General features: G+C 33.7%; 1 protein-coding gene and 2 pseudogenes across 1 annotated transcript; 1 reads left to right on the forward strand and 2 right to left on the reverse strand.

Moving 5' to 3' along the window:
• Positions 1–873: 873 nt before the first annotated feature.
• On the reverse strand, positions 874–14,082 carry LOC146887110 (uncharacterized; annotated as a pseudogene).
• Positions 4,249–6,759, forward strand: LOC146887111 (uncharacterized). The gene is made up of 4 exons (XM_085672587.1): positions 4,249–5,079; positions 5,166–5,389; positions 5,474–5,731; positions 5,838–6,759. The coding sequence occupies exons 1-4, from the start codon at positions 4,249–4,251 to the stop codon at positions 6,757–6,759; spliced, it is 2,235 nt and encodes a 744-aa protein (XP_085528713.1).
• LOC146887112 (uncharacterized) lies at positions 12,333–17,823 on the reverse strand (annotated as a pseudogene).
• Between the last annotated feature and the right edge of the window lie 2,569 nt (positions 17,824–20,392).

Here is a 20,392-nt window from a genome sequence, read left to right on the forward strand (position 1 = left end):
TCACCGATACCTGCAGCATCATCGCCTAGTGCAGCCTAAGTGCCGCCAGGCAAAAACCTGTGCAGACCGCCTGGCGGAAGATCATTACCGCCAGATGCCACTCTTCTCGCAGACCCACTGTTTCATGCCCATCGCCTGGCGAATCACACCTTGCTGCCAGGTGCCATGCAGTGCAGGGACCCCCTCGTTGGTCCTATCGCTTGGCGCACCTACACGTGCCGCCAAGCGCTATATCAGTAGCGTACTCCATCGTATTTTCGCACTCAAAACTGATCCTAGCTTAACCCAATCTTTGTTCCAATTTCAGTCCTTTTCATTCTATATTTAACTGTATAAATTCATAGCTCTAGGTATCATTCATATAATTCTATCTCAAATGTATAATTATCCACATTTTCCATCCACTTGATTCAAGTTCAAGTCCGCCATTTAGTCTTTGCTACCTCGTGACAGTATCCTATAGCCAACCATACTACATATCCTTAACTTATACCTATTGTTTCACCTATCCTTCTATCATATAATACTTAGTCACATCCTAATCCTTTATACTGTATAATAGTATTGAAAGTTCATTTTTTACCCCTACAATGCAATTCATTATTTATTGATGTTTATACTTTTCAAATTCCCTTAATTTTATTTATTATACTTTTTGAGTGCATATAATTCATAAAACATATGATATGAAAAAATTGTAACATTTAGATATTTGTTTATAACTAGATATAACATTCATAAAAACAAGGAACGTAGTCTATAAGTTTAAAGTAAATAATAAAGTTTAAACGTTCAAACTAGTGAAATATTACAATATCTTTGTTATACTTGTTATAAAGTCAAATAAAATGAAAGTCTAATAAGATTCTTCTGTATCAATCTTGATTTGAGTCATTTGTTTCTCCATTGGGAACACTCCCCAATCAGATACCTAACATTAAAAATAATAATATTTGGTAACATTCTTCACAGTATAAAATATATATTGATATACTTAAAATTTAAATATTACCGATGATGAATGAAACACAGGAAAGTCATGAGGCAATTCTCCTTGATAGTTTTGTACAAAGAAAGTCATCATTGCCTTCATTTCATTGACTTGTGATGTTAATGAAGAAATCTGTTTGAGAACATAACTAATCAAATTAATCAAACTGTCTGCATTTTACAACATGCCTAACAATAATACAAACTTAAATCAAACTCTAAATCATCAATAATGAAACATATTACATCATGTTCATATCTTCTTTTGTTTGTAGTGCATGATCCAATACATCATGTACATATTGAAATTAAATAAGTTCTAGTGCGCCTGTATGCTTTTTGTGAGAGATAATAAACCATATATTATTTTCAATCATTGTGCAGAGGGTTGAAATTTCAAATTTATTTAACATTCACATTAAATATGCACAAGGAAGAGAGAACTAACAATGATAGGTGCACTCACTAACCACTCTTCACATTCACAATGTGATACATACACCCAAATGAGGATAATGATGTCTTAATAATGATAACAATAACAACAATGATAGCAATAGCAATTTAAGGTGATTTAATAGAAAGCATGCCTTTCACCACGTTTTTGGTAACCATGTGGGATGCTACTGTGCAGCTTAAAAGTGGGGTTCTGTATTCCCAATATAACAACAAAAAAGACTATATTCATGGCAATAAAATACCATTATACAGAAGAGATAAACTAAAAATAGCAATAATTGAAAATAAGAAATTATTAACCTGATTTTGTAACTGTGTATAAGAAGGACAACTTGAAGACCCCCCACTATATGAATGTGCATTGAAGCCAAACACTTTAGATGGACAAGGTCCCAAACCTAAACCCTAACACGTCCGTAATGTTCTTGACTTCCGAAAGCAAAAGCTAAGGAATCGGTGCTAGATACATCTTTTGATTGGGATGTTGATAATTTTGATTCATATGATTGAATTTTTTCCTATACAGAACATGAGAAGAAACTAATTAAAATAACGTGAATTATGGATGATAATTATAGAGTTTATTAGAATCAAACTTACACAAATTTCCCTTGCTTCATCACTAACAAATGTTCCATTAGCATGCTTGTGGCTGGCTATCTATACCTCTCCTCTACTAACCTTTTGGCCACACTCTTTTTCCTATAGAGTTAAAGAAAAATTTTATGACACAATTCAAAAAATTAAAACATAAATTTAATTTGAAGATATGTAATATTATCACCATTTCATCTCTTTTCCTTGCAAGCCTCTTAGATCCACCTGTGTGAGCAATGGTTTGCTTTGCCCTATTGTTTTTATTTTTGAGGGCATGGTCCTAATCATCAAAGTATAAAAATTAATAATAATGAATAGGTATAAATACTAATTTGGTACCCAAACTTTTTCGGAATGTTCATTTTGGTACCCGAACTTTAGGAATGTTCAATTTAGTACCCAAACTTTTTAAACGGATTAATTTTAGTACCTTCCGTTAAATACCATTTAACGCCGTTTGGGTCTTGTTGAGCTGGCACAGTAGAACAGATACGTGGCAGAATTAGTGTGTGTGCACGTGGATTAAGATGTAAAAAAAAGGAATTAAGTAATAATTGCGTAAGTAAAAATTGAAGGTTCGTGATTACTGAGTGAATTGGGGAAAATATTATGTCGAGAGAGAATTAAGGCACAGCACATTAGAGAGAATTAGGGCACAACACATGAAATTCGATGGAGAAGGAAAAATCAGGGCAGAAAGCGGAAAGCAGAAATTGGGATTTAGGGTTATGAGTGGATAGGCGTTCGACGATCGGCGAAGAAGCAGGGAGATTGTGGTTCCGTTCGTTGGAGAGGGCGAAGTTGGGAAGAAGAAGGTTCGGCAGTGGAAGACGAAGAAGGAGAATCTTTGGCAGTCATGGAAGGTGAGTTTTCTTTTGTGCTTTTTGTCTTCGTGCTGATGAATGCGTGTTGATGAATACGTGGTGTTGTTTTATATTTTCGAAGCTGTACTCGTTTTGGGGTTTGTATTATATTGCATAAATGTTGTGGGGGGTTGTGCTGTGGGGGTCCTTGTGTGTTTGGAATTAGTGATTTATTTGATAAATTGTGTGAGTTTCTGTGAAGTGTAAAGTAAAGTATGCGGTGGGTGGGTGGCTTGTGGTCCCCTTTATGACTTTATATTGTTTTTTTTTTGTGGTATGGTTGTAATTTGTGGCGTTTTTTTGGGTATTCTTATTTGACAGGGTAAGTGGTTTTACTATATTGGTTGTGATGTCTGATGATTGTTTTGAAGTTGTACTCCACCATGGTGGCCATTTTATACAAAGTGGTAGGTTAACTTATAGTGATGGGTTAACAGCTACATGGGTATGTGACCCGGATTGGTGGAGTTTTTTTGAGATTAAAGGAAAATTGAAAGAGATAGGTTATCATGCTATGAAGGAATTGTGGTATAAAGTTGGAAAAGGGTCAGTGTTACAAAATAAGTTGAAGTTGTTGTGTGATGATAAGGGAGCATTGCACATGGCAGATATTGCTCGAAGAAATGGGAATGTGCACTTGTTTGTAGTACACACAGTTTCTGAGGCTGAAGTAGTTGATAACTTTTTGGAATACTACCCCTTAGGTGATGACAATGTAGAAACTGGTCATGGAAATGTTGAGGTACAGGGGCAGATGAATTGTGATAGTGCTTGTGTAGGTGGCAATAATGGGGAGGTTGGATTGCAGGATGGTGGTAATAATGACAAAGAAGTTCACTCTGAACAGCCCGATGGAGGTGATAAGGTTGTGGATCCTGAATTGCAGGATGATGCTAATAATGAGACATGCAAAGATGGGATGGAGGATGATGGTAATAACCCAGATGAAGTTGGCTATGATAAGGTGGATGGAGGTGATAAAGATAGAATGGATGATGATGTGCAGGGTGATATGGAGGGACGTCATGATGAGGGAGTTGATGATGTTGAAGTCCACAGTTGGACTGAATCAGAACCTGATATTGCTGATGCCACAGGGGATCAGGAATTAGAAGGTTTAGTTGATGTCAATGTTGCTTATGATGGAGATGCTACACATGACCATAACTTGTGTGAGGGCAGTGTTGAAGTAGATCTGTATTTCAGTGAGGGAAGTCAGGAAAGTGAAATGGGATTATCTGATAACGAATGGGTGTCAGACCACTTGGACAGTGGTGAAGAAAGTGAGGACACAGTGGGGAAAGAAGAAAACACTAAGTCAAGCTTCATGAACTTTCGGATGCCAATAAACATGGAAGATTATCAGTGGGAAATTGGTACATATTTCATAGATAAGGCCCAATTTGTAGATGCAATTAGGACGTATGGTGTGCATTCTGGTTTGAAACTGAAAATTCAAAGAAATGATAACCGCAGACTTAGAGTTATTTGTTTGGGAGCTAAGGGAAAATGTAAATGGTTTGCATATTGTGGATATGATCCTGCTAAAAACATTTGGCAACTAAGGAAAGTAGTTGACAAGCACACATGTAGTAGAGAGTTCAATGTGAATTTAATAAATGTAAAGTGGCTAAGTGGGCAGATGAAAAACACAATCAGAGATAATCCAAGTACTAGGGCTGTGGATATTCGTAAGAAGATATCAAGAAAGTGGAATGTGAATGTGAGTAATTCAATGTCACGTAGGGCAAGGGCATTGGCCAATGAGGAAGTTGAAGGTTCTTTTAAAGAACAATTTAAAAGAATATATGATTATGCCCATGAAATTCTGAGATCTAATCCGGGATCAACTGCAAAGGTTAAAGTGGATACAATTGAAGGGAAAACATACTTTATGAGATTTTATATGTGTCTTAAAGCCTACAAGGATAGTTTTTTTTGTTGTCGACCTATTATTGGTTTGGATGGGTGTTTTCTCAAAGGGAGATATGGAGGTGAATTGTTGACAGCTATTGGGAGGGATGCAAATGATCAGATGCTGCCAATTGCATGGGCTGTGGTGGAAGTAGAAAATAAAGATACATGGAGTTGGTTCTTGGAATTGTTAGTTGATGATCTTGGTGGTCCCAATATATGTTCTTCCATCACTTTCATGTCAGACCAGCAAAAGGTATCAACCATATCGATTAAACACTTATTTGTTTTTCATTTATCAACCATATGGATTAAACACTTATGAAGTGAATTGTTGAATAGGGTTTGTTGCCTGCTATACAAGACATTTTGCCAGGAGCTGATCAGAGATTTTGCATGCGTCACTTATATGCAAACTTTAGGAAAAAATTCCCAGGAAAAAATCTGAAAAATCTGATGTGGCAGGCTGCAGTCAGTACTTATCCACAACAATGGGAAACAACTATGCGGATGATTAAAGAAGTTAACTTGGACACATTCAAGCATCTAATAGCCATACCCCCTAGGTAACTGAACTTATACAATATTGTTGTCACTTTAACATTGTGGATACATTCTTATACATTGTTCTCATTTTTGTGCATAAATAGGTATTGGTCTAGGTCCAGGTTCAACCCAAGACCTATGTCTGATACATTAGTGAATAATATGAGTGAGGCTTTCAATAGTGTTATTGTAGAGGCGAGGACCAAGCCTATCATAAGTATGATGGAACAAATTAGAGCTTACATGATGGATAGATGGGCCACAAACAGATCAAAGGTGACTCCTGCAGAAGGGCCAATCTGCCCGAAAATTAAATCAAGAATGAAACAGGAATCTAAAGAAACCAAAAACTGGTTACCAAGGTATTTGGTATTTGGTATTTGCTATTTGCTATTTGGTATTTGGTATTGTATATATACATTTTAAGTGGTCAACTTTGTATCAACAACTTTGCTTTTATCATGCCAGGTGGTCTGCAGAAAAAATTTTTGAGGTTAGGCACACATTCAATGGGGAGAAATATGTTGTCAACCTAGATACCAGGGACTGTAGCTGTAGGAAATGGAGTATCACAAGGCTCCCTTGCTGTCACTCATTGGCTGCAATGAAATTCCTGAATTTGGATGAAGAAGACTTCATACCTTTATGCTTCAAGATGTCAACATATGAGGAGACTTACCAGCCAATAATATACCTAACCAATGGACAACACCAGTGGGATGTCACAGAATATCCAAATGTTTTACCTCCACCAAAAAGAATCCTACCAGGCAGGCCAAAGAAGAAAAGACGTCTAGAAGCTTGGGAGTTAAAGAAGAAAGATAAAAATGTTATATCTGTGAATAGATCAGGTGTAAGAAAAAAATGTGGCATATGTATGCAAATTGGCCACTTCAGAAAAACTTGCCCCCTACGGCCTAAAGAATATGGACCTGAACTTGCACCACATTCTGCACCAAAATCTGCTACTGCACCTACACCAGATTCTGCACCAGAATCTGCTACTGCACCTACACCAGCTTCTGCACCAGAATCTGCTACTGCACCTACACTAGCTTCTGCACCAGAATCTGCTACTGCACCTACACCAGCTTCTGTACCAGACTCTGCACCTGCAACTACACCAGAATTTTTAACACACCCTGCATCTACATCTGAATTACTTGCACCTGCATCTGCAACACAGCCTGCACCTGCAACCGCATCACAGTCTGCAACACAGAATGGACCTCCACCACCTTCTACAACACATGAACAAGCAACACAAATAACTCATGGAACAGAATCATCCCAACCAGTCCACCAAAATCTCATTCCTCAACCAACACGTGGTAGACCTTTTTCAAGGCAAAAACTCCAGCATAGGAGAGAAGTTGTATGGAAACCATGACTTTAGGATTATTTTTAAGAATTCAGGCCGCACTTTTTGTAATGACTTTAAGTCTGCAACTTCACTTAAAGTATTTCATATGTATTATGTTATTTTGGATTGGTATTGTGTTACCAATACTTTTGTCGGATGTTTGTTATCCATACCTATGAACAATGTCCTTTTGTTATATCATATTTGATATTCAATGAATTTGTGGCAACTTATCCTGCTTTTGTTCAAATTTAAATTTCTTTCTTGTTATTTCAGCCCATGTAACATTTCAAATACCAGAAAAATAAATGCAGAACTTTAAAAGATGGTTCACATTTTTCATAACTCCGAACTTTAATTCATTTCATTAAATTTCATATTACAAAATAACCTTCCACACACCTAAAGTCAAACAACTTTAAACAGCTAATCTTTCACTACACAATTTTAAACAGCTAATCTTTCACTACAATATCAATCTACATCAACATCATGGATACTAAAATCAGATTAACTACAACCAATAGACACACCAATCCAATTAACAAGTTCACCCACTTTCTCCATCCCTTAACTTCTTTCTCCAGAATATAAATCTTTCGCCTTTGCCTCAGAATAATTGCATCTTTTTCGTCATCACCATCTTCAATGCACCATTTAAAGAAATTGCACCCATAACAACCTTCACTTCCACCCTGTTATTCAAAAAACAACACAACAAACAATTACTTTACTATGCAACTACATCCAAACACAAACATAAACTTACACAAAAAAATAACACCATAACAGTGACTAACCTTGAAATTAGGGCATCCCCAAAACTGTCTCCCACCATTCTTGATTGTTCTAGCTGTTCTCAGCACAGCTGCCACTCCACAATTGCATGTGGGTGCTTCACCCAAGCCTCTACAGCCACCACTACTACAACATGAGCTTTGATTTCGCATCACCCGTGAATTATGAGAGCAAGAAGAAGAGGATTGAACCCTTGACATTTCTTCACCCTTTCAGAAAAACCAAAAGACGAGAAAACTAAAATTAGGTCAATCTCCACAACAAAAGGGGCACTTTAATTTGATCACAAATAAATACAATCCAAGTCATTTTATGCGAACCCTTATTTCTGCCACGTATTTGTTGCACACTACCAGCTTAACAGGTCCCAAACGGCGTCAAAGTGTATTTAACGGAAGGTACTAAAATAATCCTGTTTAAAAAGTTTGGGTACTAAATTGAACATTCCTAAAGTTCGGGTACCAAAATGAACATTCCGAAAAAGTTTGGGTACCAAATCAATATTTATACCTAATGAATAAGGTTGATGAAAAAAAGTTTCAATTATACCTTTGTTTTTGAATTTAGATGATAGTCAAAGAAGCCCATTGGTCTCTATCTATTCCTTTTGGAGCCATTGTGATCAATTCATCTCTAGTACGTGTACCATCATTCCTTTGTTGCCACAATTCTTGTCGATGGTCTCTCCACTTTGTGTTAAGTGATTTAGTAACATAGTTTACATGAACATCAGAATGGACATCAAACTTAACCTTCAAAACATGAAACAATTAAAATTAACAACAATCATGGTATAATTAAATTATAAATTCAACTTTTACATTCCTTAGCTGAATAGTGTTTTTAAGTATATCTTCTTTATAATCTTTAGGAATCTTCCTCCAACTAGAATAGTTAATAGGAAAAGCATTGGAGTTTCTTGAAACACTACCTAAAAACCTATTCAATAATGCTCCACTATCTCCAATTAGTTGACCCTCATTATTCCATTGCACAACAATCCTTTCATTTGTAGGTAAATTCCATACATCATTGGCTCGTAGTTATTTTGTATTTATCTTTCCTTGATCATCTATAAAGTTTGAAAAACAAATTAAATAGTGTAGATTTAACTATAAATCTACATGATTAAAAATAAGATTTCAGTGTAGACAGAATTTGATTACAAGTTTTTGGTATTTGATACATCAAAATCCAAGTTACAATACATATATACAAAAGTTTCAATCTGACATGGAGTTATTAAAACTGTGTTCCAACACATAATTTAAGTAGTTGCATACCAATAACATCAACAAACCATGCTCTTTTTCGTGCTACAAGCCTTTGTTGATCTTCTTGCAACTCATACTCCTCACTTTCTTCTTCTTCACTTTCAGAATATACATATGATGTACTAGTTGAAGATATCCTCACTTTCAAGGTTCTTGGAAGTAAATTAGTTGAATGAAAAAAAAGTGTGCATAAATATGTGAAACGTAAATTACTTGGTTAAGGTGCAGGTGCAGATAGAAGGGGATCATGTTCATTAATTGGTTGAGGTGCAGGTGCATGTGGAGGGGGATCCTTTTCATTACTTGGTTGAGGTGTAGGTGCATATGGAGGGGATCTTGTTCAGTACTTGGTTGGGGTGCAGGTGGAGGTGGAGGGGGAGCATGTTCACTAGTTCTTTGAGGTGCAGTTGGAGGTGGATGGGGAAATGGAAATGAAGAGCCTGTTTAGTTTTGGAAAATGATTCAATTTGTTGAATATAGATGGAAAACAAATTTGTAAGAGAGTTGAGATATCTAACCTGGTGTAGATGGACGTTGAAGATGTCTAGAATTAGTAAACTTAGGTGCAGGAAATGATATATGCACTTGTGTATCTGACTTAGACTTATTTGAGGTTGCAAATTTATTCTTGAAGACTCCTGACAACCAATAAAACTCTTGAAGATTTAATAAAGCTCAATTTTAAATTCAACATACTACCTGGATTAGATGGATGATGACATGAAGAAGACTTGTGATCAACTACTTGTCCCCATGTAGAAGAGGACTTATGGGGTGTGTACATTCGAACTATTACTCTTGGTTGATGTTTTCTTCATCTTCAGGTGATCTTTAAAAAATAAGACAAACACATATGTTAGTATCAGGTAATATATAAAGTCAAATCTCATAACACATTGATTGAAGCACATAACTCAATTTAATCGAGCATTTGCATGTGGAGTGATTCCCTTACCTACTGCACAAGACAAATACACACTTCATATAGTAACATTTTCACTCTTCATCATGCATAAAATAATAGAGAAATTAAATACTTTTGTTAAAGCACTGTTTTTTAGCATGATCAGCATTGATAAAATATGAATCAGAGAATTGTTTGCATCCCTATTAGCATTGAATTTCCATGAATAACATAGAGGTTCAGCTAATTGAATCAGTGCCAAATTATTGATGGTAGGGTGATTGGTCTTATATATGCAGATCTCGAGAATGGATGTCTCTAGTTATTGTTAGTGTTACCCCAATGGCACACTAACCAACACCCAAACCTGTTATGTTAGTGTTACCCCCATTCTCATACACTCTTATTTTCGTCTTCAATCCCTCATAAGAGCCCTCACTTAAGTATGCTAGTTGAAATTCAAATGTATATATTATTCTCTCATAGGGTGATTGGGCTATGCCAACACAAGGAAGATGCCACGAGTTGAAGCAATCATGACATGGGACCAATACATGTCACATCCCTATATATGTATGTATATATTATTGATTCTATAAGTTTTAAATGAGTTTGGAAAGCAATAATTGCATATTATAAATAGGACAATGATACTTTAACCCACTTTTTTTGACTCACTTTTAATCCACTCCTTCGATCACCATTAGATCATCACATCACATCACTTGAAAGAATCAAAATAGATGATCTGATGGTGATTGAAGAAGTGAGTTAAAAGTGAGTCAAAAAAGGTGGGTTAAACTATCTTTATCCTTATAAATATCATATTGTAACCTGAAAAGCTGAAACTAATAATTGCATAAAAGAGAAACTACTGGTGTGGACACTTTCAAACATGCATCTTATAAATATGGGTGCCATTGAAACATTTCCTAGATATCTTTGTGTTGAGGAATTGTAGGAAGTTACTTAACCAATTAATTTTGTGTACTTTGTTTCAGGTTCTTCATCCTGTATATTTACTGGAAGGTATAGAATCTTAATCTTTATACATCCTTAATACATATTAGACTTAAGGTCTTTTGGTGAAATTTTTTCTGTAAACCCTTTTAATAGAGAAAAAAAAACAAGAAAAAATGGAATGATTTTTTTTATTAACAAAAATTAGTTTATCTACTGGATTAGCTATAATAAATGAGCAACACAAATGAACTCATGATTAAATGAATTTAATTTTTCTTTTTTTTTCTCTCCTAGAACTATTTATAGAAAAAAGTTTCGAAATATAGGAACAGAGCAACAAAAGGTCAAAAGATATTGGTTAAAATACTCCCTTTGTCCATATTTTTCTTGAAAAATCTCAAATAGGTCATAAGATTTTTTTTAGTCTCAATTAGGTCCATATTTTTGAAAATGTGTAACAATTAGGCTCATTCCGTTAGTATAGAGTTAACTGTGTTAAAGATGTGCCACGTGTGAACTCCACATTTTTTTTGAATTTTTTTAAATTTTTTTAAAAAAAAAATTTTGAATTTTTTGAATTTTTTTTTGAAAATTATTCATGCCACGTGTCACGTTAGTATTGTGCCACGTGTCAAGTCATTAAGATGACACGTGTCAAATCATTGTCTGAATCTCAATTTGGTCCATATACTTGTTATTTTTATTACATTTTAGTCAATTTTTTTAAAATTTTTTTAAATATATTTATTTTAACTTTTTACAAAATTGTTTTAAAATTTTATATTTAAATTTATAAAATTGTTTAAAACAATTTTGTAACAAGTTAAAATAAATATTTTAAAATTTTAAAACAAAATATAAAATAAACTTAATATTATTAAAATGTTTAATAAAAATATCATTATAAAATTTATATAAAAGTTAAATTTGATCTCAATTTGGAAAGGATGAAATTGAAAAAAAAATGGATTGAAATATAATTAAAATAACAAATATATGGACCAAATTGAGATTCAAACAATGACTTGACATGTGTCACCTTACTGACTTGACACGTGACACAATATTGATGTGACATGTGACATGAATAATTTTCTAAAAAAAAATTAAAAAAATTTAAAAAAAAAAATTAAAAAAAATTAAAAAAATTCAAAAAAATGTGGAGCTGACACGTGATACATCTTTAACACCGTTAACTCTATATTAACGGAATTGGCCTAATTGTTATACATTTTCAAAAATATGAACCTAATTGAGACTAAAAAAAATCTGAGGACCTATTTGAGATTTTTCAACAAAAACATGGACCAAGAGAGTATTTTAACCAAAGATATTATTGATCACATCTTGTGTATTCCTTTCTGGTGTGACAGTATATATTGGAAACAGTTGTTTATCCTAGAGAACCTGAGCCCTTGAAGGAGTTGAGGGAACTCAATAATAATCACCCTTGGTGATTCTTCTATCCATTAGTAATCACCTGGTCAACAACTGATTGGTCTTAATGTGTGGGTGAAGAAGTGTTTGGTTGGAATAAGACCAACATAATCGGACATATATGATAGTAATTATATAGCTCAAAAAGGAAAATAAAAAACATCAGAAAAGGATAGAGATCATAAGTACCCAAAAAAAAAGAGATTTTGTCAAACACATGAGAATTATCTATTGATCTTAATTGCATAAGTTTTTCTCGCCAATGAAAAGAAAACTTAGAATTGTAGGCCAAAAGAGTGAAACATGACTAGAACAAAATCCAGTAACTCTACACATATTTATAAACAACTGAATTTCTGGGTTCCTCCACAGTTGGCAAAGAAGTAACAAAGCAAAACAACTTGGTGGAGCAAATCTCGTGGCAGAGACTGTGTAATTGAAGCCTTGCAACCACTCTGCGTCTACATAGAACATAATTAAAAAAAAACTCGTTGTATTCTGAAATCTATGTTCTTCACCTATTTCTAGGGCAGCAAAGTCAAAACCTGTCTTCACACCTCATGAGAAACACCGTGCATCTCCAGATGATATAAAATCTATTTTTCTGCTCCCTGAAGTGCCTTGAACACCGTTGCATTAACGCCCCAGACTTCGGAACTGATAAGGATTGTCTTGCCATGTACGAAACAAAGGTCTAAAGGACACACACGAGAAAGAGTTCTAGTACTTTAGATGTTTGGAACTGAATATAGTACTTCGATTTTGTAGCCCTTATGGAACCAGAACTAGTTGTTATTATATATATAGAAGGTTGAAAATAATGTGGTAGATGGCATAGCAGGTGACATGGGTGGTCCCTGAAAAGAATGGAAGATGACAAAGCACTCTCTATCACACTGTCTCCCTGCCAATAAATGATTACGCACCAAATATTCATAATGTCATTTTTATCTACAAGTACATAAAGACACTCCTAAATATACCTTTTAACTGGTGGAGAATGTTTTCAGTATATAAGATCTTTCAAAAGGTGAGGGAAAAATAGATTTAAAGGAACTGACTGAGGCAATCCTATGTACCATTATCCTGTTGAAGAAGTTGCTTCAAACAAAAACAACTTGCTTTGAGTACAAGATTAATTCGCAAGATGAGTTGGTTGGGAGAAAAATCAGAGATGATAATGTATATCAAAATGAAGTTAGAGATTGCAGTGTAAAGGAAAATATATTCTGCATTTCTTATCAGGAATTGGGAAATATACAGGATGCATCAAGCCAAGCTTGATAATCTTCAAGCTGAATACAAAGTCATGATGCAAAATTGTACTGAATCCATAGAAACATAAAATATGCAGAAAAATAGCATTGGATTATGGAATAGAGAATTGAATCAAAACAAGTGCAAAAATAAGAATCCTAAAATCAGAAAAGTTACCTAACTCTAAAACCCAACTTCCAAAACACGAATCCTAAAGCTACCTAATCCAAAACACGAAATCAAAATTAGAATTGATTCTGGCATGCAGAAACTGAAATTCAATTACACAAACCAAAACATCCTTGCTAGTTGCTAGTAGTATATGTGACAATTACCTCACTAGACTGTTGCTAGATAGAAACTGAAATTCAATTACACAAAAACAAAAATTCAAAGAGTGTTATGTGACAATTACCTTGCTAGTTGTATATTTCCATCCTCATCTGGATATAGTAATTCTAAGTTTTGTTGCTCAAATGGTTCAGATTCATGAAAATCGTCAACATCTTCTTCACCCATGTTGTACATGTCTCTAGGCTTTAAATGTACAGGTATGCACCAATTTTTATCCAACTCATCTTTTACATAATACACCATTTGAGCTTCTGATGCGTGAATGTATGGCTCATCATCATCATTATCACCGGTGTGGATCAAACGTGAAAAACTTACTAATGTAAATCCAAAGTCATCAGGCATAATCATGTCCACATACATTTGAATAAAACAACTGAGAAATTCTATGGTAATTTATCTCAATTATGTCTACCAATCGACCGTAATATGGCACAGCTCCAAACCGCATTTGATTATCAATACTACTTGCATAACTCCTTGTCCCAAATGTACCAAACACTCCACTATTTTGTGTTTTAAGCCAAACGTCACGCTCCAATATACGAAATTTGAACCCATTCACATTGTAGGCACTGTATTGCTTTGCACAATCAATCGGACCCATAGCTAAGAATTTTAAATTAATTGAATGGATACCAATTGATTCATTCCTTATCTAAAACAAAATAAAACAAAATACTTAATATTCAGAAACATGCTTAATATTTTAATAATATATATAAGTTAAAGATTATTGGAGAAAATATACATACACGACGTGAAAACCATTCTACAAATTTCCTATGAACCCTCTTGTCTATCATAGAGGATGATCGTGTGCGGCTTCTTAGTTGTCTTCGTAAAGTGTTTCTAAATTCCCTATGTCAAAGATATAAAATATATAATGTAATGTTGAAGGAAAAACTAATTATACAAAAATGCATAAATACTTACTGCAGAAACGGGTCAACTATGGTGCAGTTAGTTAGCACATGACGATGTGCTTACAAGTTTTCCTTTGTCGATAGAGTGAAATAAGCAAAAGAACCGGCTGGTTTTCCAACTTGTGGGAATAATGTACTTACATTAGATGGAACAATATGAGGTTCATCATTAACACGACGCAGTAGATTAAATACAGTCTCAATTCTATCTAAATATCTAGAACAAAAAGTTAAAGCCTCTCCAGCCATGTATCATTCAATTATTGACCCTTCTGCTTGTGCCTTATTACGAACATAAGACTTTAACTTTCCTAGATACCTCTCAATGGGATACATCCATCGATATTGGACGGGTCCTCCAAGCTTGGCATCTTTTACCAAATGCACAATTAAATGAATCATGACTGTAAAGAAAGAAGGAGGAAATAACATCTCCATGTGGCACAATGTGAGGACAACTCTACTTTGTAGTTGGTCAAGTTCATCCATTCTTAAAACTTTATTGCACAATTGTCTAAAAAACATACAGAGATCAATCAAGATAGAGCATACTTCTTTAGGAAGTGTATTTCTCATTGTCAAAGGAAAAAGTTGCTCCATCAAAACATGTGAGTCATGACTTTTTAATCCACCAAGCTTACGTTGTTTGACATCAATGCATCTACTAATGTTACTAGAGTAACCATCTAGAACAGTCATGTTCTTCAAAGTTTTGAAAAAGATATCTTTATTTGCATTTGTCAATGTATATATAGCAGGGAGATATCTACCATTCTCATCAGGCCAAAGTACAAGTCTAATACCCCAAAGTTGTAAATCCTTTCGTGCTTTTAGATTGTCTTTACATTTGTTTGAACTATCATTCAACAAGGTAAACACCATATTATCACAAACATTTTTCTCAATATGCATAACATCCAAATTGTGATGTAATAAGTTGTCTACCCAATAAGGAAGTTCAAAAAATATACTTTTTTTTCGCCATTGTTGAGTGTCTAACTTGGCATGATTAACTCCCCGTTGTCTTTTGGCTCGTTCTTCAAGTATTGGTTCTTTCCCAAATTCAACATTGACATTTTCAACTTATTGTAAGACATCATATCCTGACACTACCACAAGTGGATTTCTATTTTCTATAGTTCCATCAAATCTCATGCGAGCCAATCTAAATCTATGCCTCCCATCTAACCAACGACGATGACTCATGAAACAAAATTTACCACCTTTAAGAAGCTTCTTAGGAGTTGTGTCAAAATTACATCTAGGACATGCCAACCCAGTATGCGTGTTCCATCCAGATAGAGTTCCAAGACCTGGAAAATTACTGATAGTCCACAATACGGCTGCATGCATATCAAACATTTCATTACCGTATGAGTCAAAAGTTTTTATGCCCGTGCTCCATAAATCTTTCAACTCTTCCATTAGTGGTTGTAAATATACATCAATATCATTTCCTGGAGCTCGCTTTCCTGAAATGATCATAGAGAGAATAAAGGAACTTTGTTTCATACACATCTAAGGAGGAAGGTTGTACGGTATGAGTACAACTGGCCAAATACTATAACTGGTGCTTAGATTGTCATATGGATTAAACCCATTAGTAGCTAAACCAAGTCTCACATTTCGAGGATATGAGGCAAATTGAGGATGTTTAAGGTCAAATGTCTCCCATGCCTTAGAATCTCTTGGATGCCTTAAGATGTCTTCATTTGTACTTTTTGATGCATGCCATCGCATATGCTCAACTATTTTAGAAGACATAAACATCCTTTGTAAGTGTGGCTTCAGAGGAAAATACCTTAAAACCTTTGCAGGAATCTTTTTTCTTTTATTACTTGTACCACTATCACTTGTACCTTTCTTTTTTGCCTTTCATCTAGATGTTTTACATTTCTTACAAAAGTCCTTATTTGCGTCTTCTCCAAAGTACAACATGCAATCATTTGGACAAGCATTTTGTGTAATGAAGACCAAGCTTGTTAATAATTTTCTTCGCCTCATAGAATGAGCTTGGTATTTTAGCATGTCCAAAAGCATTGGCTAACAACTCTAGTATCAATGACATTCCCTTGTTACTTATTTTGCACATACATTTGATGTGATACAACTTGATCAAGAAAGAAAGTTTAGAATATTTATCACACCCTTCATATAAACTCTCTTGACCTTCTTGCATCAAGTGAAAAAAGTCTACAAGATCATCATTCATATTATGGCTTAACTCTGCACCCGCTTCCCTATCATCCACCATGTCATCGTTGTATTGATGATACCCAAATGCATCATTAATCATGTCACACATTGGATTATTAGCGGGAATTACTTCATCATTTTCTTGTGGCATTTTATGTATTTCATCTGGCACATTTTCTCCTCTTCTCTCCCCATGTAGAAGCCACACTGTATATCTTTTTGGAAAAGGTTTGATAATCAAGTGTTCATACACTATTTGACGACACTGCCACTTGTTAAAGTTACATTTCGGACATGGACATACTATTTCCCCCTGACACTGCTATTAGCAAATGAAAAGTCCAAAAATGTGTTTAATCCTTCCATATATTGAGGTGTATTTCTAGGCATCTCTATCCAAGATTTGTCCATTTAGAATAGGGTTTGTTCAAGTCAAGAAATTGATACGTCATTTCAAGACAACAATAACATACACACAATTTTCTTTTCTGTCATGCATGTAATGCGGACACATTAAACTATTAATCTTATATCACACAAGGTGATAACACAAACTCTAGTTTCAGATTATCAGCAATAAAGTAATAAAGGAAAATCTACGTTGTTGATACACTTAATTAAGCCATCAATTCAGGGCAACACATATGTTACTTACTCAAGCCTTGCCTTCTCCTTTGACTAATTTTTCAAACTAGAGTTCTTCCTTAGTCAAAGAAAAGTAACTCAACTTCAAAAATAAGTGCTGCTCTACAAGGAAAACAAAAGTGTTAAAGCAAAAAAAATAGTAGAAACTTAATAATAGGAGCAAAATTAAAATTAACCGAAAAGAAAAAGTGATTATTGGTATTAGTGCTTTTTCTTATATTCTAATTGAACTTTTATATCTCATGATGGCTTATAAAAACAACTTGTGTACTTTTGACAATAAATAGTATTGTCTATTTGGAACAATCACGACAAACTGTGACTAGTACACAAAGTAAGTTCCTAAGAATGAAAGTTCAGTCACTAATAAACACATTTAATTACCAAATCTTTCTTTTAATAGAACTTTCTTAGGCATGTATTTTCACACAACTACACTCTACATCCAAAAATAAGAATGACACTAGAAACCAGTTACAATCACATAACATACTAAAAGTTTCATACAATACTTTATGCTATCAATAGCAACAAAATACTAACCAAACTCTAATATCATTATTAGGTGTCAACATAACAACACGAGAACTTACTACTTTTTATTGGTATTATATATGAGTTGAGACATCTAATGTCACATTCTTTTATTTATATATTATTACTAATAAAAAAAATGGAACTTATTACTAAAATAATAATACCCTCTCTTGAAAGTAGAAAAAAGTAACTACTAAAAGAACCTTCAAAGAGAAATTATCCTGATTCTTCTCTCAAACATTAAAACGTTATAAAAGAAAAAAAAAAGGTCATACATAATCATACATAATCGATCATAACAATAAAATTTTCTTAAATTAAACGTGCATATTAATTTTGAATGGTTGTGGGATCATTTCACTATACCTTATATGATTTAGTTACTCCCACCCTTTAATTAATCTCATTTATCACACTTAACTATTTCAAGTTCTTTAGTATGCAAACAGATCCAATTAAGGTTTGAACGACAAATGAAAAAGAACTAAAGAGGCATTTATGCAGCTACCATTATTTATATATATATATATATATATATATATATATATATGTATATATATGTACATATATATATATATATATATATACATATATATATATATATATATATATATATATATACATATATATATATATATACATATATATATATATATGGAGGATGATGTGATTAAGGGTATGCTAACACCAGTACCACCCCTAACGACGGCGTTGCCTCTTTTCAGTTCTCCTATGCTCTTTCTTTTGTGTTTTTTTTTCTTCTTCTTTATATTTAGGTTTTGTCAAGTGAGACAGTAAAAAATAATGTTTATCCAAAATATATATATATATATATATATATATATATATATATATATAAATATATAAATCCAAAGCTAACACTCAATTCTTCTAATTTGGTTGTAAGTTTAGATTCTAAAAACTCGAATACTACTAAACTCCATAAACATGGTGAAGAACGACACACATAGCAAGTCCCTACCCATTGAACTTTGGGAACTACAAAAATGGAGACATGAACGCTGTATTAAATTAATGCATTCAGTTAAACTATGCAATCAGACACAAACAGAAGGAAAGTGTTCGAATAAGACTCTGAGCCAAAACTGAATTTCAAGAAAATGAAAATTTTATTCAATTACATGAATCAAACACATGTTTAACACAAAACAAAGAACAAAGTTGACTTAATGAAAAATAATTATTTTAAACCAATAAAATTTGTAATTACATGTAATTGTAAAATTCTAAATTTGTAAAACTCCAATGAAGAAGTGGCAAAATACAATGCATAAATGATTCATCTAATGTACTAATTGAAATATTGCAAGGGTCCCTAAGAGGTTGAAAAAAAATTAATAATGGGAAAAGCTGATCCAACAACTGTCACTCTCCTCACCCTCTTTTTCTGTCACAGCTTATCCATTTACTCTTTTCATACCAACAACTATCACTCTCGTTTTTTTCTTCTTCTTTTTTCTCTATAAAAGACAATCCCATAAACATCCTAAAGTACAAAGCAACCTGAATAGTTTTAAGTCTTCATGTACACAACCAATCAAAAGGAACAGAAAAACAAAACTATTAAGAAACAGAGTAGGCATATTTCAAACTTTTCTTTTATCATTTATTGGTTCTACTTTGGTAATTGTTACTGTAAAGGTGAGTTCAGATTTTACGTAAAATACAGAAAATAAAATTATAAAATTATTGTTCTAAAATTTTAGGTTAAGTTTGATTTCAACTTATAACTCATTTATATGGTAGTGGTTTGCTTCACCTTCCACTTTCCCTTTTTTCTTTGCCCCAACATTCTGCTCCAAGTTTTGCTATTGCCAACCAGTCCACGTCCGAGACCACAATCAACCAAACCCGCAACAGAGATGCAAAGCCACTGAATGAGCAACAGAGATGCACTGTAGATTGCAGAACGTAGTTTCAAAGTCATAATTTAACGACAAAACGAAAAAATTTGAAAACCTAAAAAAGAGAAAGGGGAAACCATTACCGTTTGGAAGATTGGTGAAAATTCGAACGAAATTGCGAGCTACAACTGCGGATGCAAATGGTTTTAGTGAGATTAAGAGTGAGATTGAGAAAAAACATAATTATGTCTTAGGTGAAGTTTGACAAAAGATAGGTGAAGTTTGACGAAGGTGAAGTATATTGTGTCTTAGATGAGTTATTCGAACATTGGTAATGTATTTGTTTTTTTCAAACATACGAACAAAGTGGTAAAAATATTTTAAAAAATATATATATATATATATATATATATATATATATATATATATATATATATAAATAAGGGGTCTGAAAAAAAATGTGGAGGGAAATAAAATTTTTCTGGGGTTTATCATAAAACCCCA

This window comes from Vigna unguiculata, chromosome 4 (assembly GCF_037176805.1).
Source record: "Vigna unguiculata cultivar grain cowpea cultivar isolate G323 ecotype 2 chromosome 4, ASM3717680v1, whole genome shotgun sequence".
In the NCBI taxonomy this organism is placed as follows: Eukaryota; Viridiplantae; Streptophyta; class Magnoliopsida; order Fabales; family Fabaceae; genus Vigna; species Vigna unguiculata.